General features: G+C 45.4%; 1 protein-coding gene across 1 annotated transcript in view; it reads right to left on the reverse strand.

The window, feature by feature from the left end:
• UPK1B (uroplakin 1B) overlaps window positions 1-17,126 on the reverse strand; it is a 28,039-nt gene extending 10,913 nt beyond the window's left edge. Inside the window, exons 1-5 of the mRNA XM_045785132.2 lie at window positions 16,987-17,126; window positions 5,910-5,997; window positions 4,665-4,865; window positions 1,747-1,821; window positions 937-1,059 (exon numbers count right to left, since the gene is read on the reverse strand). Coding sequence (XP_045641088.2) covers window positions 937-1,059; window positions 1,747-1,821; window positions 4,665-4,865; window positions 5,910-5,997; window positions 16,987-17,126 — 627 coding nt within the window. The remainder of the gene's footprint in view (window positions 1-936; window positions 1,060-1,746; window positions 1,822-4,664; window positions 4,866-5,909; window positions 5,998-16,986) is intronic.
• Window positions 17,127-17,343: the final 217 nt, after the last annotated feature.

Raw genomic sequence — 17,343 nt, forward strand, 5'->3', positions numbered from 1 at the left:
TAGAGGATTGAGGGTAAAGAGACATCAAAGAGGGGGCAAAGCCTATAAGGGAGTTTGCTGATGATGTGCTGTGTGCCAGGGGAGGGGGAGGGGAGGCAGGGGGCAGTGTGAGAGTTGGGTCAGATTCGGGCTTATGTAGGGATAGACATTTACATACATAAGGCAATGTAAGGGTAACAGTGGATAGTCTGAAAGGCTTGGATTTTTGATGATATTTAAGGTAAATTTGCATATAAGGTATGATGGCCAGTTATAGAAAAGTGGGCAATCAAGTCAAGTCATAGCCCATGGTTCTTGGCAGCACTAGCCCTTCAGTAATAAAGAAGCAAAATAGGCAATAATTGCCACTTGAGTTCTCTGTGATGCAGAGGAAGCAAACTCATTCTTTCAGTGTAAGTGATGCTTGAGTTCTAAGAGGCAGTGTGTGTGATTTATCTAAATTTCTTAACAATGTCATTATCCCTAAATGGAAGTTAATCAACATAATGGCTCGAAAATAAAAGATCTAGGGGTCCCCCTGAGTGATGTACACACAAGAGGAATAGACAGGAAGAATAAATGAACTTGCCTATGTCCTGTCTCTTTTGTTCTTTTCTCCTTTTTTTTTTTTTTTTTTTTTGAGAGAGAGAGAGAGAGCAAGTCTGTGTGAGCAGGAGGGGTGGGACAGAGGGAGAGGGAGAGAGAGACTCTTAAGCAGGCTCCATGCCCAGCCTGATGCAGGGCTCTACCTCATGACCTTGAGATCATGACTGGAGCTGAAATCAAGAGTCAAGACACAACCGACTGAGCCACGCAGGCGCCCAGTCCAGTCTCTTTTTGAACGAGACCGCCCTAGAGGCTGTGATCCCCACTCTTTGGCTTCACTCCCCACCATACCTCACTCCCGGATACTGGTTTAGGTACAGAATGCTATCTCCCCAAGACTGCCGGCATTACCTGGAGCATGAGTCTGTCCCAGGTCTTGGTGACTCCGTTATTCTTCCATTGGTCATCATTGTTTGGAGGGCTGTTGTTTTGGTACCTCTCCAGCATCTGTTTCAGGAAGAGGTTGGGTGTGAACTATGGAGGGAGGAGACAAAAAAAGGAGAGTTAGCACACTCATCCCCAAGGAAGAAAATGATTTGCTCAGCCTGTTGCTAGGGGCACTGAACAGTGTCTCCTGGAGTAAAACTGTTTGCAGAGGCACTGAGAAGCGGTGGGGCGGGGGTGAGGCTGCTCTGGAAGGCTGAAGTCCCCATGAAGGGAGAAGACACCCCTCACCCCCATCTTCAAAGAAATCCCAGTGAGACCAGGGTGAGCAGGCATTTTAGAGCGGCTTAGGCTAGGAAATGGAGAACAAGAGAGAAGGCAAGATGCTGAACTGAGAGGAAGTCTTAGATGTGGTGGGTTATTGGCCATCCTGTGGGAGGGCAGAGTGGGCAGAGCACAGCCGTATAAACTTGGGCCTGGGAGTTACTCTGCCTGGACTCAAGATTCTTCTCTTTCCCTTACAGCTGTGTAACCTTGGACAAGTTACTTTGCCTTTTTAAGTCTCATTTCTTTATCTAAAAAGTGACCATTGTGATAATACCTATTTCAAAGAGTTATTCTGAGGATTAAGGAAACTTGTATAATTAATATTAATGCACATATTAGAGTGCCTGGTACAGAGTAAGGGCTTAATACATGTCAGCTATTGTATTGTTATGATGATAATGACGACTCCTGTGATCATTTTCGCTCTGTGCTTTTTGCGATTGTACTCACGAAGTCTCGTTGTGTCGCCGCTGTGATACAAGACGCCACTTCAAAGCCGTATACTATAAACATCAGAATGAAATACTGGAAGGGAAACAAATGGGGAAAAAAATTACATTTATCTCCAAAGAGAGAGTTTAAAGAAAATAAACTGCTACATTTTCCAGCACATTCATCTAAGTATTAACCATCTAATTATTCACGTAATTATTCAACAACCCCTCGTTGATCAGCTGTTTGGAGCAAGACTTGGTGGCAGGTGCTAGTCAGCTCAATTCCCTCCTTATGCCCAGAGAACAGATCACTATTGAATACAGAGCTTTCTCAGCCCAGTACCTTGCATTTCTATTTTAACTGAGAAAAACAAACACAAGAGAATGAACTGCTGTGTGCGCGCACGCGTATGCACGCGTGACTCTGTGTGCGTGTGCGTGTGCGTGTGTGTTGGTTCGATGGCTGGCAAGAGAGTCCTGGTGGGTCAGACACTACATAGAGCTTCATAAATCCCCCTCGCTGACGGCAATTTTCTTTATGGTTTACTGAAACCTTAGAATTACGGAGGTCAGAAGATCGTGTTTAACATCCATCGCCGCTCCTGACAAGGGTCCAGGCCGACCAGAGAGGAGCGGGCCGCGTCCGGGTACACAGCCCTTTGTCAGCACTCTTCTCTCAGCCCCCAGCCTTCCAGGTACCGGTCAGGCCAGCGGAACGCACCTCACTGTGTGGTGCCGTTGTGTGTCTGTGTGCCGTTGTGTGTCGCACGATGCTTCCCCACCACACTGTCTCTATTAATGACTGAAAAATATCTGAACAGCACGTGGCCTCGATCTGGGGTGGGAACTCTTTGCAAGGGTCTGTCTCTGCTTTCCTCGGTCTTGCATATCCGCTTTGGGGCCCCGGGTTCTTCTAGGGAAGGGGCGCCGCAGTCGGTGTGGGTGGCGGAGGGCAAGGAACGCTGTGCTCTCCCCCCCGGGGGATGGCTCTCTGAGCAGGACGCTGGGCTGCCCTAACGACTCAGCGGCTCCTCACACAAGGGCTGTGGCTGCGGTGGCGGCAGCAGGAGCACCGTCAGAGGCCGCCTAACATTTGCTGCCTTGTTTCTTGTCAAGAGCCTTGGTGGTTGGGGGCACCTGGCTGGCTCAGTCCCTAGAGCATGTGACGCTTGATCTTGGGGTTGTGAGTTCAAGCCCCACCTCGGGTGTAGGAATTACTTAAAAATAAAATCCTTATAAGAAAAAAAAAAGAGTTTTGATGGCTCTTCTTTTTTCTTTTCTTTTTTTCTTTTTTTTTAAGATTTTATTTATTTATGTGACAGAGAGACAGCCAGCGAGAGAGGGAACACAGCAGGGGAGAGGGAGAGGAAGAAGCAGGCTCCAAGCCGAGGAGCCCGATGTGGGACTCGATCCCGGAACGCCGGGATCACTCCCTGAGCCAAAGGCAGACGCTTAACGACTGCGCTACCCAGGCGCCCCTCTTCTTTTTTCTTTTTTCTTTTTTTTTTGAAGATATTATTTATTTGTTTGACAGACAGACAGCAAGAGAGGGAACACAAGCTAGAGGAGTGTGAGAGGGAGAAGCAGGCTTCCCCCAAGCAGGGAGCCCGATGCGGGGCTTGATCCCAGGATCCTGGGAGACCTTAAGGACTGAGCCACCCAGGAGCCCCTGATGGCTCTTCTTAAAGGGGCCCGGAAACCCCTTACAGACACTCCAGAAAGGAGGCCCCGGGCTGCAGGGGTTTCTCCATCAGCCCCCAGAAGGTGCCTTGCTCCTTCTGTTTGCAGGGCACGGTGAAGCATGTTCCCTCCTGGCTGTGTCAAGCATACACGGCTAGCCCAAAGGGAGACCAGGATGCAGGTGAAACTGTCTCTGGGGACACTTGCCCCTCCTCTCCCTTTCCCTGCATTCTTCTCCTTACCAGAAAAAGTGGGTGCTTTTGTCCTGGAATTAACTCATGCTAAAGGAATCAGAGAATGTAAAGGTTCTGCATTCCCTGGGTGCCAGGACAATGTTTAGATCGCAGGAAAAGTAAACCAACAAGCATCTTAAGTTGATGGGCTTGTTCCATAAAGATGTAACTCAGGTTCTGCAGCATTTGGGTAGGAGATTTATTTCAGGGAGGGGAGTGGGGGTGGGACCAGGACCGATCGCATTGTGAGAAACCATTGTCCTGAGCATGGGGCAGAGAACAGAGCTCTAGACCCGATGTCAAGGGTTCTTAGCTCTGCTGGCGGCAAACTGGCTTCCATCTACGCAGGCCAGGCATGCCCTTGCTGTCTGTGGCTAAGGGCAGAAGCCCGTCTGCAGGTGCACAGCATTAGAGCCTCTGCAGGCAGGTGGGAGCTGAGGCTGTCCTCTACAGTGCTGTGCAGCAGGGTTTCCTAGGGTCCCTGAAAAGTAGACTGAATGCAAAATATACAAAATGCAGGTCGTTTTACAAAATCATCAGCCTTGAGCTCAAAAATGTCTGAAAAACCTCATGTTTTCTCTTTAAAAAATCATGCATATTTTGTACTTTATATCCTAAAATGCCAATGATTAATAGGAAAACAATACTTTAAACTACTTATTGTCAAGAGAAAAAAATCTAATGATCATGTTCTCACTCTGTCTCTCCCTTGGCCTATGTAGCTCCTGGCTGTACCTGCTGGACATGTGCAGACACTGGGTAGTGAAGCACAGATCTAGAAAATACTCAAAAGGGTCATGCCCAGGTTTCTTCCCTGTGGGTTCCCTGTACTGGAATCTTCTGGACTTGCCATGTGGACAGGCTTCGCTGCAGGGGGAGTCTTAACCTCCTTCTCACTCCTCACCTGGCTCTCTCTGCTCCCACCTGCTCCACTACAAGCCAAATCACTGTCTTCAGGGAAGAGGAAACAGTCCATCACAATTGATCCCAGAGGCAACTGTAGAGAGTTTTAAGGTCTCACCGCCAGAAGAATTTTCCTGTTGGATTTCATGATGCCTACAATGCCTAGAACGGACAGGCAGAAGAGGCAGATGCCGGTGAACATGCCAATCCAGGCTGCCCCGTAGATGTCATCATTGTCAGTGGCCTCAAGCAGCGGGTAGAGGCTGTGCTGGTCGGATACAAAGAAGATGCACTCTGCAGTCAGGGCAAGGCCGCACATCTGGGGGCAGAGGGCGTTCGGTCAGGCCAGTGGTCAGGAGAACAGCATTGGGAAAGGGATGCAGAACAGTGGGGAGGGGGTTGTGAGAGAGACTCACTCTGTCCCTGCATAGGCTCAAAGCGATGGACTTAAACTCATTACCAGGAAACCAAACACCCCCTTCCATCCTGTTAATAAGTTGTATGCTTCCTCTCACATGTTGCTCTGTCTTATTGCTATTTAGGAAAAGATCCAGGCAATTTTAGACCATCTAGAGTCCTTGGGACATGAACCACTCAAGTGACATCTTCTTGTATGGAGATAACCTCCCACACCCACTCCCACTGCCCCTCGCCCAAATTCCTGGATTATAATATTTAAACTAGTCCTGGTCATACTCATCCATGCCAGAGAACCATTGAGCATTCGGGCTGGAAGGAACCTTGGTGGTTATCTTTCCCACCCCCTGCATCTTATAGATGAGGGCTCTTGGCCTTGAAAGCCAATGACTTGTCCAGAGTCACGTGGAGTGGGAGGCCGGGCTGGGCCTAGAGCCAGTGATCCTGACTCTCGAGAGCTCGGTCAGGACACCGAGCCCACACAACCTGGACTCGGAGCCACTCTCACATCCTGTACTGGCCTCTGTGGGATAAGGATGTGTAAGTGCAAACATCTGTCCCCAACAGCCTTACCAGAAGAGTTCCACAGAAATCAAACAGGTGAAATACGAAAGAAACACCAAAGTGTGCATGTGGTGGGAATGTTTGGACACTGACCATGGTGGACGTGGTTTCTTTCAGATTCTTGCATGTTAAAGCTGGGAGGATAATATTCTTTTATTTATTCTATTTTAAACCATGGTCTTTCAACATATTACGTAGTTACGTATGATTATTTATATAAGTTCTAGCTAACATATTTTACTAACACATTTCCTGGAATGAAGAAAAGAGAGAGGAAGCCAGTAATTATATCATTATTTTCCTTTAAACTCTCACTTTTGATTAATCCAAAAACTGTGATTACAGAAGGAACAGAATTTCCTGAAAAGTACTTGTTACTTACACCAACAATCACATTTCCAAAAATCAGCAGGCCCTGGAAGCAACGAACGGTGGAGTCGTCTTTGGCCATCTTAAGGATTTCACACAAGCTGGAGACACAGTGGAGAACATTACAACTGAATAGGACCAGGTGACAAATGCTGCTCCAAGTTCCACAACATGACTACGTCACACCATCACGGATCACCTTCTTGCATTTGAAATCATCCAAACCAAAGTGAGGCAATCATTTAGCAAGGGCGGGAATTTGCTTACTAAGCTCAGGAATCACTGTAACTTTTTTTTAAATGTAATTTTATGAATAAGAATAAAAAGGAAAGCTTGCTGGAGTCTTATCAGTGACTTTCAGTGGTCCTTTAAGGTGTGGAATATACAGACTGCACGCGTCTACGTGATGAACTGCATGTCGACCAGGGCAGACGTGGGGTGCTGAGGACTGGGCAGGGGTCCTGGCATGGCTCTTCCTGCCCTCAGTCATGGCGAACTGAAACCCAAAAGGTAAACCCATGGCCAGAGTTGGCAGATGGGGCCCATATGGACTACAGGCAGCTGTTAAAAGCCATTATCATCAGAATATTTTGTTACCTTCACAAATAGTTGGCAATTTAAAAAGTACCCTGTTTATTTACCCAAAGGATACAAAAATACAGATTCAAAGGAGCACCTGTACCCTGATGTTTACAGCAGCATTATCAACAATAGCCAAACAATGGAAAGAGCCCAAATGTCCATCAACTGATGACTGGATAAAGATGTGTATCAGAATATTATTCAGCCATCGAAAGAATGAAATCTTGCCATTTGCAACGACATGAATGGACCTAGAGCGTATTTTGCTAAGCGAAATAAGTCAATCAGAGAAAGACAATTATCATATGATTACACTCATATGTGGAATTTAAGAAACAAAACAGGTGAGCATAGGAGAAGGGAAGGGAAAATAAAATAAGATAAAAACAGAGAGGGAGGCAAACCATAAGAGACTCTTAACTATAGAGAACAAACTGAGGGCTGCTGGAGGGGAGGTGGGAGGATGGAGGAACTGGGTGATAGGCATTAAGGAGGGCACTTGGTGTAATGAGCACGGGGTGTTATATGAAACTGATGAATCACTAAATTCTACTCCTGAAACCAATACTACACTAAATGTTAACTAACTTGAATTTAAATAAAAACTTGGAAAAATAAATAAGGAAGTAAAAATAGAAGATACCCTGTTGTACAAGGCGGGGCGTGGGAGAAGAGGGGCTGACATATCGTTCCTTCCATGTGCCGCTGTCCTCCGTGCTTCCCCCACACACATTTCACTCTCATAGCCCAAGATTAGGTAGAAAAAGAAAAAAAGGTGAGGAGCCTCATTCTGCAGATGAGGAAACTGAAGCTTTAATTTAGGTAATTAAAGTCCACGGGGCCGTGCAACCAGTAAGTGGAGGAGCGAGGCTGGAGACCTTGGTCTGCGTGACTCTGGAGCCCAAGCTCATCCCCCAGCCCACACTGGCTCCCAGAAATTATTTATGTGGTTTAATGCTTTGTATGGCCCTAAAAATAAGTGGGCTTCTCTTTCCCTGAGGAGTCTCTGGTAGGAGCATGAGGGTAAGTGTTTGGGTTAATTACTTTAGCTTCTGTACTTTACCTTCAGAAAAGCCATCCAGATCTCTTACTGTGGTATTGACTTAAGTAATCACTTCCTGCATTCCTGCTCTAATTCAAAATGTATTAAATGATACAACTTGAGGTTTGAGGTATACGAAGATACATACGGGAGATTGCTGTAGTCTAGGATTTTATGCTCTAGCAGGGAAGCTAAGATCGTTCCTAAATAACTTGAATACTTCGAGTAAGACCCCAAGTGCTCTGGGAGTTCTGAGTAGGGAAGATGTGAGCCTTGCAGCATGTGTATGGTTTTGGTAAGTAGACTAGAGACTGACGGCGGTGTGGGAGGAAGGTGGGGGTTGCCGACCTTCCAGGGAAAGAAAAGTCAGGGAGCAGGGACCCAGAGGAGCAAGGTGACCGTGAGGTAGCAAATGAGGCAGTTTGGCTAAAATCCCAGTTTGTATAGAGGCTCAGTGGGAGGCTAGCCTTCTACTTGACTCAGACCTTGCTAAAATGTAACTTCATTGTTACACTCTAAGCGTTAACAATCTTCCAGATAATCTCAACTTCTCTATTTTCCCTTACTCGTTTGCCTGGGCAGCTGTGGGAATTGAAGAAGTTAAAATCAATGAGTGTTTTGGGCCCAGAATTGGGTGCAGCATGGGTCCTCCATCAATGTTTGCCGAGTGAATAGAAGAAACCGGGTCATTGTTACAAGATGTTTCTGTGTAGTTTCTGCTTAGAAGTGACAATCATTCTTTCCTGCAATTGTTCTGGTAATTGTCACGCTCCAGACTGCGCGGAGCCTGAGCGCCCTGAAGGAGTTACTGCGCAAACTCCACGGGGGAGGGGGGGATCTTTACTCCTGTGACCGACCAGTCACGTTGTAAAGTTCATTACTGGTCTGCGCAGACATTGCTCCGGACCAGTTGAGTTACCATCTAGAGACAAAAATAAATAGACGGTGAAAGGAGAAAGTTCAGATAACACAAGTATAGAGAGTAAAGGGCAGAAATCTGGAGAAGCCGAGTGCAGCACCATTTCAACCAGTACGGATTATGCACCAATGTGCTGGGTAGCAGCCTACTGGTGCTGATTAGTCGGGTTTAAAGAACAGAAAGACAGCAATTTGTTTTTTTAAGGCATTTAAAGTGTGATTACAGCAGCATGGATTCAAGCAAAAAATGACTGCATGCGGTCGAATAAAGGGGGAGGTAGGACTACAAACTTAAGGAAGGGGGGAGGCAGGCCACCAAAAGGGGCTTTATTGGTCCAGAAAGGAGCTGAAGGGGCTCTGAACATGGGATTTGGTCCCAGTGACTCATCAGACCCCATAACACACTTTTCCAAAGACGACCCGCCACACTGAGTTTTATAAAGTGGGGAAGAGACAAAGGAATACTCTGTGGGAGGGTTGCCTGCCAGGATCAGCGTGGAACCGTGCAAACAAGCGTGGGAGAAAAGGAGGAGGAGGCAGATGAGGGGTGGGTTTGAGCAAAAAGAAGAATGAACAGAAGAATCTGGCCGGGCATGCGGTAGGAAGTGCGGGAGGCAGCTGGGCTGCAGGCTGACTTTGGAAGGGCAGGGATACGGTGATGGGCCTGACCTGCTCCAGTTGCCGACTGCTAGATTTTTCTCCTTTTGCCCCGTGCATTCTCCTCTCCTTCAGGCCTCTGGGATCAGTGGCACCTAATAACTTAGGAAGTCATTCCCATCTTCCAAAATAACAAAGCAATGGTGAAAGCTGTCATTTAATGAGGGCTTATGATGTCCTCAGCACATGCTAGGCACTTAATGTTCATCTCTCAACAGATCCAAGAGATGGGTATTTTTTTTTTTTCACTGAAATCTGTACTAATTTCCTATGGCTGCTGTAACAAGTTACCATAAACTTAGTGGATTAAAACAACACAAATGTAACATCTGAGGTAGAGGTCAGATTCCGGGAAACAAGCTGAGGGCTACAGAAAGGAGGTGGGTGGGGGGATGGGGTGACCAGGGGATGGGTGTTAAGGAGGGCACGTGTGATGATGAGCACTGGGTGCTACATGCAACTAATGAATCGTTGAACCCTACATCAAAAACTAATGATGTACTCTATGTTGGCTAACTGAACATAATAATAATAAAAAAGTGTGAGATGAGTCTGACTGGGTTAAAATCAAGGTGTCAGCAGAGCTGCCCTCCTGGAGCATCTGGGGGAGAATCTGTTTTCTTGCCATTTCGCAGATGAAGAAAGGGAGGCTCGAGAGATTGCTTACTTTGCCCAAGGCCACATTGCCAGAAAAATGCAAAAGCTCAGATTCAGTGGTCCTGGGTGGCTCAGTTGGTTAAGCATCTGCTTTTGGCTCAGGTCGTGATTCCAGGGTCCCAGGATCGAGCCCTGCATCAGGCAGGGAGCTTGCTTTTCTCCCTCTGCCCCATCTCCCCGCTCATGCTCTTTCTCTCTCTCTCTCTCTCATTTGCTATCCCTCTCTCAATCTCTCTCAAATAAATAAATAAATAATATTAAAAAAAAAAAAGCTGAGTTTCAAACCCAGGTCTGCCTGGCTTCAGCTCATTTCCTTAACACCGAGCCGTGTATAAAGTCCTGTCACAGAGCTAATAAAAAAGCGACACCTCGCTCACTTCCTTCCCAACCCTCAAGCAGAGAGAACAGGTCTATTTTGTTGCTCAGATGGTCTGCCTTTGCCAAGGTCAGATTCACTGCGCCTCTCTTTACTCCCTTTACAGGTACTTGTCTCCTTGGCTCCTGGACGTTGCACTCATATTTGCACATTTTCCCCAAACCCAGTGTGGCACCTGCATGTTTTTTCAGAAAATTTGTTTAGATGTACCCCAAACCCGCAGTTCTCTCACCCGCTTCTTGGGACCGAAATTCTTGGAAGGAAAAGTGCACATGTACAGGTTAATATGAGAGTCAACATTTCATAGCCTCTCCCTGGACACCTGTATTTTAGACTAGGTCCGTGTCTAGAGGACCCAAAACCTTTGTTGCATCTTCTAAACAGCCACAAATGTCAAAAGAGATGGCAATTAGGGAGCCCAACGTAGGGTTCTCGTGGCTCACGGTATGGCCTAGTGGCTGTGGTCTAACTGGGAGCACGCTGGATGTGGTGTCAGAATGCCGAGCTTCAAACCCCACTCTTGCCCAGCCTTTCTGTGCACCCCTGGGCAATGCCACTCACCGTCTACTTCCTCATTTATAAAGTGTGTAAGACACAATGTGTTTGATGGGGTCTTTATGATCTCTGAGATAAAAGTTGGGGAAGGGGTTGGCAAACACTGTTTATAAACCTAGGAAATTATGGTTAATAACCAGGGGCACATTTAGGAAGGGCAGGAAATTGGGCTGTGGCTTTGCTTTATGGACCAGTGACACCTGGGGCCTGGCCAGGAGGTAACGCCTTCCAGGCTGAGGGGAAACAGCCCCTCTACCTTCCCTCTGTCCTCTGCCTAGGGCACGTTCTCCTGTAGGGATCTATAAGCCTTACCCATGTGTGCTTCCTCTTATTTTCCATGGAAGGATTCATAGGGGGAAAATAATCTCTTTGGGACAAGAAAAAAGGTTCCCAGTTGTGCTTGGGGTGTGGCCAGAGTCAGGTACCAAGCAGCGCGTTTGTATGGGAGGGACCCTCTCTGCATTCCATCCACATTCCCGAACATCCACATTCCCGAACAGTTAACATGCAGACACTGGCTCCATCCCTCTGGGTTTGGCGAGCTCGAGTGCCTCTGCTCTGGGCTGTGAGGTGATGTCCAGCTCATGCTTGAGATTCTCCTCTGTGCCGGGGCTGCAGAATTTACTTAAGGAGGACTCTGTTCCGCTCCCCTTGTGCATTCATTTCTCCTGGTATCAACGCACAAAGGGTTCCCTGCACTTTATTGCAAGAGTCTCCGAAGCAGGGGCACCTGGGTGGCTCAGTCGTTAAGCGTTAAGCATCTGCCTTCGGCTCAGGTCGTGATCCCGGGGCCTGAGATCGAGCCCTGCATCAGGCTCCCTGCTCGAAGAGCCTGCTTCTCCCTCTGCCTCTGCCTGCTGCTCTCTCTGCTTGTTCTCTCTCTCTCTCTGTCAATAAATAAATAAAATCTTAAAAAAAAAAGTCTCTGAAGCAGGAGAAGGCCCTGGGACCCTGTTTCATTTGTCTTTCTAGGACCAAGGTGGCACAGTGCTTGACACATAGTAGGCACTCAATAAATTATTTTGCTAAACAAAAGGCAGATAAAAGTAGATTTTAGAATGTGTATTTGAATGAATGAATGAATATATGAGTGACTCATTTGCCAAGACCTCTGATGCAGAACGGGTTAGAAAGTACAGTGAGTGAGAAGAGCAGGGGCTTTGGACAGACCTGGGTTTGAATCTTTGCTCTGTTATTTAGCAGTTTTTTTTTTAAGATTTTACTTATTTATCTATCAGAGAGAGAGCACGCACAAGCAGGGGGAGCGGCAGGCAGAGCAGAAGCAGGTTCCCCGCTGAGCAAGGAGCCCGATGCGGGACTCAATCCCAGGACCCTGAGATCATGACCTGAGCTGAAGGCAGATGCTTAACCAACTGAGCCTCCCAGGCGTCCCTGCTACTTAGCGGTTTTGTGAGCTCAGGTAGTTTCTTAATCTTGTTGAGCTTTATCTCTAAATGGGTATCACAATAACTAACTCAAAAGGTTACTGTGAAAATTCAGTGAGAATATAGGTGAATACGAACACAATGTTAGTTACCCAACCAATATTCATTTTCTTTACGTTTGCCTCAATTTCTTGAAACAGATAGACCAAGCCAACAGACTTGAATGGTGAAAGCACTAAAACTAGTGGTTTAATTTTGTTTTAAAACACAGAACCACAGGGGTGCCTGGGTGGCTCAGTCTTTAGGTGTCTGCCTTCGGCTCAGGGCGTGATCCCGACGTTCCGGGATCGAGTCCCACATCAGGCTCCTCCGCTGGGAGGCTGCTTCTCCCTCTCCCACTCCCCCTGCTTGTGTTCCCTCTCTCGCTGGCTGTCTCTCTCTCTCTGTCAAATAAATAAAATCTTAAAAAAACCAAAAACCAAAAAATCCCACAGAGCCACATTTCAAAGGACATATGATTTTAATAGGGTTGCTAATATACAAAACCAGATCAAAATTTGGCTGAAGCAAGAGTGGAGAGTTTTCCCTCATCAATTCTGAATTTCTGAGCCACATGGTGAGCCCCAGAGTGGCTACGAACCACCCTTCTAGAACTAACAGGAACAAAAGATGTAGGAGAAGTACTGAACTAGAAGGCAGTCAGTTGCCCAGAGAGTTAGGAGACACTCAAGACTGAAGTTGGAAAATCCTGGTCAAAATGTGAACAATGATATTACATAGTTTCTGTGTTGAAGAGACCTGTGCTGAATGGAACATTTCAGGAAAGTTTCCTGGAAGGCAGGCGACTTCCATAATAGCCATCTGGAGGAGCATCTGGGAAGGGTTCTTGGCATACTTGGAGCAAAGGCAACATGACTTCTATGAAAGGAAACCATCAGGCCTGGCTCATCTTTCAGAGTTCTTTGAAGGCTCTGAATGCCTGTGCACCAGGGCAGACTCATGAACTTATTTAAGTTAAAACAAGAAAGACTTTGACAAATTTTTACACCTATGGCTGTTAAAAAAAAAAAAAAAGACATTATGAATGTATTGCCCTTACCAGAGAGGACAGGCCCAGAGAGAGAATGAAAGAGAGAGACAGGTGGCACCACTCTGCACACAGAGTATAAACTGGTATTCTCTAGGGCCTTGACTAGGATACAATGCCTAGTTGTTTGGTCAAATACCAGTCAAGATATGGCTGTGAAGATATTGTTACAGAGGTGATTGACATTTAAATCAATAGACTTTGAGAAAAGCAGATTTCTCTTCACAACATGGATGGGCCTTATCCAATCAGTTGAGGGCCTTAAGAACAAAGACGGATTTCCCGAGGAAAAAGCAATTCTGTCGCCATACTGCAAAGCAGAAAGCTCATCTGCAGATTTCAGATTCAAGACTGCAGCATCAACTTCTTTCCTGAATTTGTGGCTGCCTTACAGATTTCAGGCTTGCGAGCCCCTACAACCACGTGAGCTATTTCCTTAAAACAAATATCTTTTTACTTGGCTGAGGATGTAGAGGCTTTATAGTAAGTCCTCTCATTGTGCAAATGAGAAAGCTGAGGCTCCCAGGGGGCAGTGACTTGCTCAGGATCATGGATGTGTTGTTTGCAGAGTCAAGATTCAAGTCCAGATCTCCTGACTCCTAACAGCCTTTTATTGAGTTTGTCACTAATCATTCTTGTTTTTTAAGATAGGTAGACACCACCTCCCTTTATGTTTCTTTTAAGTTGAGAGAAAGTCCCATGCCCTGCCCAGCTCTTTTCTCTTAGAGGTTAAGCCACGAAGGGAGTCACATAAACAAAGCTGGCAAGGAGAGAGCCTTCCGCTTTTGCCCTCCATTCAGTCTTCCTTGCTCTTTACCCTGGTTTCTGAAATCCCACAAGAGAATCACGCCTTTGCTCCTGATCAGAATGCACATCATTATGAAAGAGGCACAGTGAGGCTTAGGAGCCATCAATGTCAATGCCTCATTGTGAATGGTTTTTTCAGATCCCTTCCTTATTTTTCCAAAGGGAGAGGAAAGACAGACGTGAGAGAAGGAGACCCAAGGAGTGTAGAGCCTCAGTGGACTAACCTAACTCATGATCTGGGGTCTTGGATCTGTCTTCTGTGAATAGAGACTGAGTCCTGACAATATGATGAGCCTTCCCCTCCTAACTTCTTTTTCAGCCTCCAGAATGTATCTGCTATTTCAAATATGGGGTCTATAGAAACTTTCCTCTGTTATTCCAAAGTAGCACTTCCCTCATAGGTATTAGATTTCTTTTTTAATTTGGCAGAGATGGAAAAGAAGCAGATGGGGTGGGGCGGATTTTAAAAGGTGGGATTGGTAGAGGGCAGAGACCCGAGGAGCGGCTGTCCACTTCAGAAATGTTCTCGCCCCTGACTGAAAGTACGCAGCTTGCCTCAAACTGTTTTCCACATTCAAGAATAGCCTCTGTGAGCCCCACCCTGTGGAAAACTGCCCAGTGGCCTGGCACCATGATGATATACTCAAATTGCTCAACATCCCAGGAGCTCCTTTGCTCTGAGGAATGCAAACATTTTAAAAGGCTAGAGTTTTATTTCTTTTTTTTTCTTGTGCCCTCGTTCAGTTTGTTTTCTTATAAAAATTACTCATATCCATAGTATTGGATGTTGATGTTTCCAGACACATTGAATAGGTCTAAAAACCATTGCTCACTAAACAAACCACTTTCAAAGCAGAAGAAAAAGAAGTGAGACTCTCCCACCAAGCATGAGATCATTTTTTCAAGTTCATTACCTCTTTTCCTCACTCAAGTTTGTTGGACCAGAGAACATGCAAACCACACCTCAAACTCCAGCTCACGCTAGAGAAATTTGGATTAACAAAAGAAAAAAAATAGAGAAAGAGGAGAGGAAGAAACAAGAAATACGCTGTGCTGTTGCCTTAGCCCTGACCTTGAAACCCAGAACAAGAGTAGACAGTTGTATGACTTAGAGGGGAGAAGAAAGATGGGTGTGTGGATTTTAGATCAGAACAATTGCTGGTCTGCTTAAGTTTAGGGCAGGTGAGTCCCTGGGAATGATGAAAAGTGGTGCTTGTTCCCATGGCCATGACACACAGGGCTCACAGCATCCATTGGTTTTTCTTCCTTTAAAGCTCTAAACCTACTCTCACTAATATGGTAACTAGTATATATGTAGCTTGGTAATGTGGTAACTAATATGGTAACTAGTATGTATGTAGCTATTTTCATTCAAACTAGTTATTCAAACTAGTTTCATTCAAACCAATCGTTCAAACTAGTTTAATTAAGTAAAATTTAAAATTCAATTCTTTAGTTACACTAGCCCCATCTTAAGTGCTCAATAGCCACATGTAGTTAGTGGTTTTGGTATAGAATATTCCCACCACCACAGAGAGTTCTGTTGGATAGCATCACTCTAGACTCCTGACGCTTGCCACGCTGACCTCAGAATCATTCACCCCCCTGAAGTCAGGATGAAGATAGAAGCAATGGCCCAGGCATTCTCAGCCAAGTGAGGACCTCAGGTGTGGGCCATGCCAGCGGGTGCCTGGCCCCAAGGCAAGAATGCTATGGAGACTCCTTGGGGGAGGTGAGATTAGGGCACCTCTTCATGAATTTGGCCTTTGCCCCAGTTAGGGAACATCAGGTGTGTGGGCACCCTGCATGGGCTGATCAGTGTTTGCTCTTGGTAAGAATGTAAGCAGGAGAGGTCGAAAAGAAATTCTGAGAGTTCATTTGCTTTTCCTGACTAAATGGTGTGTAAATTCCCCTTTGGATTTACAAGTCTATGATTCTTTCCAGGTAGTTAAAAAAAAAAAAAATTGGGTGAGTTGATTTTTAGGCCTATGGTAGCAGAGAGGAAAAAAGTCTGTTGCAGCCGAAAGCAAAATAAGAAAATTTTCTCCTCATTGAGAAGAGCTAATCAAAAGGAAAACCATTTCTTTATAAGATTTGAAAACTATATAAATATATAAAAATATGTATGTATATATATACATATATATTATATATATATTCTTAATATATAAATTAAGAATCAATCAACATTGCCTTTAATTTAAAAAAGACATTGAAATTAATGAAATTCAAAATGTGTTCAAAATCTTTGAAACTAGTTATAAGTGGGGTTTTAAACTTACATAAAATAATACTAGCATTATTTGAAACTTGATTCATATTACACGTAGAAATGTTCTTAGAACAAAAAGTATATTTAGGACCTGTGGCTCCTATACATCAACTAATTGGTGAAGAGTAAAAATAAATTATGTAAAAATAACACTGCATAGATAAAGCTCATTATTTCAACTGACACATTTATTAAACAGAACTATTTGCAGAAAAGAAACATGAGTAAATTGCCCCACAAATTTCATTACGAGTAGGCAGGATCAAATGATTTCTGACAAGACGACCAGGGGGAACTTTCTCCCTACTACATTATTAAGAAAGAACGTAGCCTATTTCCTTAAATTTTCTTTTTGCTTCTCTGACTTCACCAGGAAATTGGGGTCCATAGGGTTCTGTCTGAAATTTTAATCAGGAGATACAGGTTTTCCCAGGGTTCTTGAATATTTCTTGGTCTTTTTGTCAGGAAATTGGAGGTTGAGATCAGGGTGGGTGAATTATACTCCCAGAATTTTAATCTCAGTTCTGAGAACTGGACGATATCAAATGGTTTAAGAAAGCAGTTTGTACCATTTAAAGTAAAAGAGAACAAAATCGTTAAGATAGTCTAAGTTACAAAAACTGACGGATCTATTCATAAGGGAATTACCTTCTTCCCCTTGCCCTTTCAGACCCCAGCTCGCCTCCCCGGAAAGCAGCCCAACCATTGAGAGTGCAGGTGGCCTCCCTGCAGAGTGAGATCAGTTTGCTCACCTTGCGCTCTCCTCCTTCTCCTCCTTGTGCTGCACCGGCCACTCTGCAAGCTGCTCTGGCCTCAGGTGCTTTTCTACCCAGCACCCGTTCCTTGAACCTCCTGGACCAGAGAACAGTGGTCTGTGATTGGGAGGAGACATCTCACATGGGCTGAGCCTGATGCTGCCTGAGCTTGCCTCGCTGAGGCCGGAAGTAACAGGAACTTTTTGGACAGTAGATTTCTGCTACTTTGGAATGTGTGATTCTGACAGATGGAAGCACCTTGACAGGGCTTAGCTCATCACTCTTCTGGATTTCTCCTAGGTCTGGGCTTTCCTGGAACACACACAACTCAGGGCTTTTTTTTTGTTTTGTTTT

The sequence above is a fragment of the Ursus americanus genome, chromosome 4 (assembly GCF_024610735.1).
Source record: "Ursus americanus isolate L20-20 chromosome 4, mUrsAme1.1.p, whole genome shotgun sequence".
NCBI classification, from domain to species: Eukaryota; Metazoa; Chordata; class Mammalia; order Carnivora; family Ursidae; genus Ursus; species Ursus americanus.